This window comes from Ctenopharyngodon idella, chromosome 11 (assembly GCF_019924925.1).
Source record: "Ctenopharyngodon idella isolate HZGC_01 chromosome 11, HZGC01, whole genome shotgun sequence".
NCBI lineage: Eukaryota > Metazoa > Chordata > Actinopteri > Cypriniformes > Xenocyprididae > Ctenopharyngodon > Ctenopharyngodon idella.
Genome location: NC_067230.1, coordinates 17,436,829 through 17,445,182, shown reverse-complemented (window position 1 = coordinate 17,445,182; position 8,354 = coordinate 17,436,829). Strand labels below are relative to the sequence as shown.

The 8,354-nt window shown below is 37.6% G+C and overlaps 1 protein-coding gene across 4 annotated transcripts in view; it reads right to left on the bottom strand.

The window, feature by feature from the left end:
* Nucleotides 1-1,391: 1,391 nt before the first annotated feature.
* LOC127522858 (nidogen-1-like) overlaps nucleotides 1,392-8,354 on the bottom strand; it is a 25,050-nt gene continuing 18,087 nt past the window's right edge. For all 4 annotated transcript variants that reach the window (XM_051913182.1, XM_051913184.1, XM_051913183.1 and 1 more), the window contains 8 exons: nucleotides 6,249-6,473; nucleotides 5,953-6,125; nucleotides 4,534-4,660; nucleotides 3,471-3,642; nucleotides 3,233-3,390; nucleotides 2,864-2,987; nucleotides 2,610-2,722; nucleotides 1,392-2,531 (listed from right to left, as the gene is read on the bottom strand). In XM_051913182.1, coding sequence (XP_051769142.1) covers nucleotides 2,404-2,531; nucleotides 2,610-2,722; nucleotides 2,864-2,987; nucleotides 3,233-3,390; nucleotides 3,471-3,642; nucleotides 4,534-4,660; nucleotides 5,953-6,125; nucleotides 6,249-6,473 — 1,220 coding nt within the window. In that variant the 3' untranslated portion in view covers nucleotides 1,392-2,403. The remainder of the gene's footprint in view (nucleotides 2,532-2,609; nucleotides 2,723-2,863; nucleotides 2,988-3,232; nucleotides 3,391-3,470; nucleotides 3,643-4,533; nucleotides 4,661-5,952; nucleotides 6,126-6,248; nucleotides 6,474-8,354) is intronic.

The following is an 8,354-nucleotide window of genomic DNA, read 5'->3' as shown; positions in this document are numbered from 1 at the left end:
CATGTCATAATTCCAAAAAAAAATATATATATATAAAAAAAAAAAAAAATCGCACAAAAGAATGTTTTGTATCATATTTGATCCATCAGGCTTTTCTGGCTCATAAAGTCTGATATAATGAGAATCTGGAGGAAAAAACTGCTCAATTTTATTTAGCGACTCAAACAGCAAAAATGTATAAATTTAGTGCAGATGCTGATACTTATAATATCTGCCAATAATATGTCTTAGTAAGATTTTGATTTGTACAATATTTAGTTTTTATTTTGGGGTAAAAATGATCCTAACGTGATTCACGAAATTCAACTAAATATTAACCCTCTGGTGCTCTGCAGTCATTTTTGACCAAAAAATGTAAAAAAAATTTAAATTTTTTTTTACTTCATTGGAATGGTTTGAAACTTGGTAAAGTTCTGGCACTTCCTGTGTGGGAAAAAAAAAAAAGTCACTTGTGCTCCTCGCAGTCAAAAATGGCTGTATTGGAAATTAGACGAATTTCATCTAGTGGAAGAGTTTGGAACTGCAGCCAAACAAAATCTTAATTTTTAACCTCAAATTTGGAACACAACTCGTTTAGGTTTATGTATATGATTTTCTTGCAGTTTTAGAGTAAAAGGTGTTTTGGAAACTATATATTTCATTGAAAATAGTATTTTTGTGCATTCTTTTGTAAATTTGCAAAATTCTGTAACATTTTTGTTCACTTTTTAAAACTTTTTTTCACCAGAAATAATCTGCCGAGTGTCTTCTTTAAGAGAGCAAACTTCAGTCTGATCCAAAGATTCAAGATTTATGAGTTTATGTTGGAAATTTCATTTTCAGGTCTATGATCAAAAAGTGAATAAATGGATTATAATTACTGCATAAATATAATTTAATACCATAAAATCCCCTAAAAATGCAAAATATTAAATAAAAAACATTATCAAACTAAACTACAGTACATTCATTTCAGTGAAATAAAAACAATGGTATGTAAAATGTATATAAAAATAATGTGCGTTTGCTGCATATGAAACATTACAGCCTGATGAATCGTTTCCAAATGTGCCTGTTGTGTGTTGAACTCCTGTCGTTTCTGTGTGGGACGAGACCAAAAACATCTGCTGCTTATTTTATCATTCCGCAGCAGAAACAAGTTTCCATTTCATACACTGAATGATTTAGAAAATAAACAACCATCAGAAGAATTCTTCAGAATAACTTCCATTTTTAAGTTACGTTTAATGTGACGCTGAATTCATTTTTTCTTTTATAGTTTTAAAGAACTTTCAAGTATATTTATCCACAGAAAGAGTTTGCTCAAAGGCCTGAATCTTTAATAAAATCATGATTTCTGATGTCTGATATGACGAGTTGGACTGGAGGAATGACACACAAAGACTCAAACCTCTTAGAAAACGTGTTTTAATGGAACAGCTGTACAGAACACTCTTCCTCCCTCTGTTCAGCCGCCTCCCGCCTTCCCATCATGCAATGCAATGTGTAAACAATGAGTGTGATTCCCGTATGAGGGTCTCGCCACATGAAACGACCTGAAAGAGGCCCTCGACCGGCCCCAGAGCACCAGATGAGCACATGACTTCTGATATTTACAGTAAACAAAAATCTTTCTTTGGCATTTTAAAAATCATCAAGATTAAAATACAATTGTAAATAACATTTCACCTATGAATGATTGCATATAATATCCATCCCAGAATGCACCTCTCCCCTCACACACAGTATACATGTATCCCAGCATCCCGAGAGCCGAAGAAAAACTACAATAAAATCATATTTATTCGTTTAACTATGGATTCAGATTCATGTTTTCAAGTTGTGTTTAAGTTAATTATGTGTTTAAATGTAAAAAGTTTTCCGTTTTATTAATTTTCCATCATTAAATTAAACTCATATAATGTAAATATCAGCATTATATTAGCAGATATCATATTAAACTAAAAACTAATAATATTTTATTATAACTGATTGCTGATATGAGTGTTGATATTATACACATATTTATTATTTCACCTGCTCTGTTTCACGACAGAGATGAAATCTGGACTTTACATCAAAAACTGGTCAAACTTTACAATAAAGATCCATCAGTGAACGATTCTCTTCTCCAGCATCTGTTCATCTGTTCATCTCAGCGTTTATTAATGCATTATTAAAATCTAATGTTGTATCTGTTAATATGAACTACAGCTGCATTTTTATCAACACAGATGAATAAATGCTGTAATAAATGCATCAACTAATGGAGATTATTGTAAAGTGTCTCCAGAAACTATAAATGTGCAGCAGAAAACTGTTCAGGACTTTTGCAGGATTTTGAGGAAAATGAATCCCTGATATGGTTCTGCATCAAAACACACGGATACGGGCAGACGCGCTGTGAACCAATCTCTCCGTCGCTCAGAAGTTCTGGTCCGGCTCCACACACGATCCGTCTCTGGCGTCGGGACAGCGGCAGGAGAATCCGCCGGGCCGCGGGAGACACAGGTGCGAACAGCCGCCGTTCTCAGCGGAGCAGTAGTTCTGACCTGCGGACGACAGTCATGTGACTCACTCCGGCTCTGATGATATCAGACACGCATCAAGAGAATAATCTGAGCTCAGACCTGCAGGGCATTGTGGGTAAGTGATGGTGATGCCGTATGTGCGTGAACGTCTCTGAGGAAGAAACTCCTCCACCTCCATCCCATCCTGACGCTCCATAGCAACCACCGCTTCCCTAGCGACAAAACAAAAACACAACCATCTATTCAGTGAGTCGGGTGGTGATTCATTAGACTGATTCAGTCTGAGTCTGAGTCTTTTTGAGCGATTCATGAAAAGAACTGGTTCGTAAGAGTCATTTGTTAGTGAATCGGACCTTCTCCAGTCGGTGTAGTAGAGCTTCCCTCCGTAGGACACCATGGCGAACGGATACTGAATCCCTTCGGTCAGTTTCCTGCGGAGACGAGAGAACAGATCCATACACTCCACCCGACGAGTGCCTGAAACACACACACACACACACACACCGCTTCAGTGATTCATCAGAGAAACAGCTGTAATCATCAGTGACGCTCAACGCTGAATAAACAAACACTGACCTGAGGACAAAATCAAAATAAACCACATACTAAAAATGAATTAAATCATGAAAATGTCAAATTGAAATAAATCACTAAATAAATCATTTTAATAAATGTAATAAATCCTTCATTAAACAATAGTAAGCTGGAGAATAACGCCTGACCTGCGTCGGCCCAGCACAGCTGCCGGCTCTGGGGGTCATAGGTCAATCCGTTGGGCAGCCCCAGGCCGTCCTGCACCAGCACCGTCCGGTCGGTCCCGTCCATGCTGGAGCGCTCGATCTTCGGCCCGTCTCTGTTCCAGTCGGCCCAGTACAGGTGTCTGCAGGGCGGGAGAGAGAGAGAGAGGACGTCAGCATGTACCAGCATGCTCTTCTCATAGGTCCGTGACGTCACACGTACCCGTGGGCGGGGTCAGCGATGATTGGTCGAGGGTTGATGAGGTCATTGTCGAAGAGGACGCGGCGGTGGCTGCCGTCTAACCGGGACACCTCGATGCGGTCCAGGATGGAGTCGGTCCAGTACATGTTTCTGGACATGTGATCGATGGCGATTCCTTCAGGACTGCCCAGATCTGCCCGCCGACACATGACAGACACAGAGAGACACAGAAATAAAGGTACAAACATCTGAATTATTTACCAGTTCTCAGCTGCTTTGACACAATCTGCGGTGTGAGAGCTTTATAGATGAAGGTGATTTGACTGAACGCCAATAAAACATCAACGCAAGAGCATCTTTCACAAGGTTTCCCAAACTGAGCTCACCAACGAGCTGATGAAAAGCCAATAATTAATTACAGAAAATTAATAAAATCATGAAAATTAAATGTCTTGAAATAAAAACCAAACAAATTAATAATTAATTAAATAATTAAAATAAATAATTTTTAAAAATAAAAAATATAAAATAAAAATAAATAAATAATTTAATAAAAAATAAAAATAAAAGACCTACTAAAAATAAATCATAAAAATATAAAATTGATATAAATAAATAATTGAATAAAAAATATAAATAAAACACTTACTAAAAATTGATTAAATCATAATAATCCACAGTTAAGATATCATTTTAAAAATAAAAAACAATTAAATAATTAAATAATAAAAATAAAATATATAAATAATTTAATAAATAATAAAAAATAAGATACTTAATAAAAATTAATTAAATAAAAAACATTTACAGTTAAAACAAATCAAAATAAGACATTTTTATGATTTTATTAATTTGTAAAATAAAATATATAAATCATTTTAAAATAAAAACATCAAAATAAAATGCTTATTAAACAGAGATGAAATATTTTATCTGTTTATCTGCATGTCATGTGACCATTAACCGTGAACATGCAAATGTGTAATTATTGAAATATTAACTTAAAATCTCAGGGGGAATATGAAGTAAAGTTCTGATGCAGCAGCGTTCGGGTCATGTGACATGAGGACTGTAAAGCACACACCTCTGCTGATGAGGACGCTGGTTTGCCCGCCCGTGATGGCAGCGCGGCTGATGGCGGGTTGTGTGATGTCGGACCAGTAGACGGTCTGTTCCACGCAGTCGTACGCCACAGCGATCACCACTTTACCCTGAACACACACACACACACACACACACACACACACACACTTTATAATCCTCTGAATCACTTGATTGTCTTCAGAGAATCTAAAACATCCACTCAATCATTCTGACCGCTGCTGTCAGAACACACACAATCATCTCGTTCATGAGTTTTGCGGCTGGAATGTGTCGTTCTGATGGTGTGTGTCAGCGGGTCACGACTGCAGTTAACTGAGGTTTCATTTCTGTGAACTCCACTGGTCAATGTGTGAGAAAAACACAACGCACATGGTTTTCATCACTCGTTTTCCAGGACAAACATCTAAACATTCTTAGATCAAGATATATTTACTGGAGAGGAAAAATGACTTTATATTGAAAGATTAAAGGGTTAGTTGAGCCAAAAATTTAATTTCTGTCATTAATTCCTCACCCTCATGTCGTTCCACACCCGTAAGACCTTCGTTCATCTTCAGAACACAAATTAAGATATTTTTGATGAAATCCGAGAGACTCGGTACTAAAGACATCGTTGTCTTTAGTACCTTTCTGGACCTTGAAAGTGTTGATTATATTGCTGTCTATGGACGAGTCTCTCAGATTTCATCAAAATATCTTAATTTGTGTTCTGAAGGTGAATGAAGGTCTTACGGGTGTGGAACAACATGAGGGAGAGTGATTAATGACGGGTGAACTAACACTTTAAGGGCCAGATTTACTAACGCTCTCTTAGATTTACTGAAGTCACGCAGTGAGAAATGAACAGTGAAATGAACGACACCACAGTTATTCCTGCGGCTGACATTATGGCTTATGCATCTGCAGGACTTTCTCTTTCAGATGATAAATTTATGGCAGGAGAGTCAAATAATGTGATTTACTACAGTTTACTGGTATTTACACCGTTATTCAACAGCCCAAAAAGCCTGTTTTAAGCTGTTTTGCACATTTAGTTTAGTAAATCTGGCCCTCAGTCTGATTTTCTGACAAATCTATCAAAGTTTGTGCTTAAAACAAGAACAAATATCTGCCAATGGGTTCAGAAAATCATCTTGTTTTCCTTTTGAATTCAGTTTATTTTTCTGACTCCATTGGCAGACATTTGTTCTTGTTTTAAGCACAAACTCACTTCATTCTGATAATATCTTCAGTCATTTCTCTTCTCCAGTAAATGTATCTTGATTTAAGAATGTTCAGATATTTGTGCTGGAAACACTGAGGAAGAACATCGCTTTTCTACATCAACTCTACATTTTTAACCCAACAATCTTCTGTCTGTCAAATCTGTGCGTCACACGGGTGACGGCGCTGGACTCACGGGCACGTGCAGAAGCGTCCTGGCCTCGTCTGCGCTCATGCGGCTGCCGTCCAGTGGGAGGAGCTCGATTTTGCCGCTCTGAGCGAATAAGAGGTTTGCTCCGGGAGTCAGAGGGCTGATGTCAGGCCTGGGGGTGGGGCCAATGAGGGGCGGAGCCACATTGTGATCAATGCCTATGGGAAAAGGGAGGGGCTTGTGTTATATTGAATTCAATATAATTTAAAATTTAAAAGTCAGGTAAAAACAGTAATTATTAAATAGAGATTATTTTTGTGATATTCTGTGAATGTTCTTACACATGGGTCTGCGGCCCGGTTCGGTTCTGGAGCCGGGAATCTCCTGTCCCGACGCGTCCACGCACCAGCACTGGCCGAGGCCGGCGTGACACTGCAGGGGTTCGTACGCGCCGTAGCCGTCGCAGGAGGGCACGTACTGACCGACCGCCGGACGCGGGTGGAAGGAGGAAGAGGTCGAGGCCAGCGCCGCGGCTCTGTGTCGCTCACACGCCGTCCGCTCGCCGTCTGAAACACACACAACACAGGTCACAGGTCAGAAGCTACGACGCTCTGGCTCTTGTGCAATAGAGAGTTTGATCATGTGACAGTGTTCTCAAAACCAGAACATTTCCTGAAACTGAACACACAGAGACGATGTCTGTCACACACATGATGAAACGCCCTCTGTTCTGTCTGGTTCTGTGTGTCTGGGTTTTGGGGCCCGGGGCCTTCAGGAAGAGGATCTGGTGACACTGTGGTGACATCTGGACCAGATGATCTGTGTGACCACCAGCCGCCCGCCGCAGACCAGTGATGACACAACAACTCATGTGGCTTTAAGAACATCAAGACATTTTGATGATATTTTATTGATTATAATCCATAATTAAGCATATTTTCCCCTTAAATTATTAATTATGGTAATGCAAAACAAAGTACAAATGTAAGTAAACATCACAGCAGCGTTTGATGTACTAAAATTAATCCGTGCTGAATTATTATTATTTTTTTATATATATTTTAAGTATTTTAATCATCATATCTGAACCGGATGATTTTTGCTACAGTATTACAGTCTTAAAAATCCTTTCAAAGGCACAAATAAATAAATAAATAAACTTTAAAGTAAATTTGAAATCTATCTTAATGTGTTTCTGGGCTTATAGTGAATTATTTATTAATTTTATTTAATTTTTAATGATTTTTTTATTATAATTTGTATTTATTTATTTATTTTTATTTATTATTTGATCATTTTAATATTTATTTTGATACAAAAAAATCATTGCATCTGGTGCACATTATTCTGAAGAAAAATGCATTAGTTGCACTGCATTTAATTAATACCAAATTATTTTAATTTTAATTGAACTTTATTTTAATCAGTGTATCTCAACAGGATGATTTTCATTACAGAATTACAGTTAAAAAAAACTAAAAATAAATATATAAATAATATATTCATAAATTAATACATACATAGTCGACCACTGAATGCAAATCATCCAAACACACACACACACACACACACACACACACACACACACACAATTCTCTAATTAAAGGGCTCATTTCATATATATATATATATATATTTGTTTATATTTTAATTTTTTACTAAGGGTCTCATAATATTAGGCAAGCTTTTGTGTGAAAAACTGTCGAATCGTAGTTTTTAATTACTAACGGGCTGTTTTTGCTGCTACACCTTTAATAAATCTGTAGCAGTGCTTCTACTGTCGTTCAGGTTCATCAGGGATGAACTTCAGCCGCTGCTTTCTGATGTTGTGATTCTTGTCCCTCATTAGCTCAGTGTGATTGGACGAGACAAGATTCTGAACAACCAATAGGTGTTAATATGTAAATGCAGACGGTCATGTGTTGATGCTTTTGCTGGTGAAGACAGAAGAACACTAGAAGAAGAGCTTCTGACAGAAACACTAGAGAACACTGGGAGTGTTGATGACGGAGGAACGGGGCTGTAATTATCACGGCGTCAGAGACTGACATCTGCCCTCAAATTAGGAGAACACGACACGCTTGAACAAACAGACTCACAAAAGTGCCGTGAAGTATTCGCCGCGGGGGAAATGTGCGGCAGCGTCTCACGGTACGAACGTTCGGCTCAATCTCATGTCAAGATATTTCATCTCAAAGTCAAAAGAAAAAGAAGAAATAAAAAAGAAAATAAAGCCTATTTTAGGACCATTACGATTTTTGCATTATTTGTGCTGAAAAATATGAAGCAGCACAACTGTTTTCAACATTGATAATAACTGAGCAGCCAATCATCATATCAGAATGATTTCTGAAGGATCATGTGACACTGAAGACTGGAGTAATGATGCTGAAAATTCAGCTTTGATCACAGAAATAAATTACACTTTACTATATATTCACATAGAA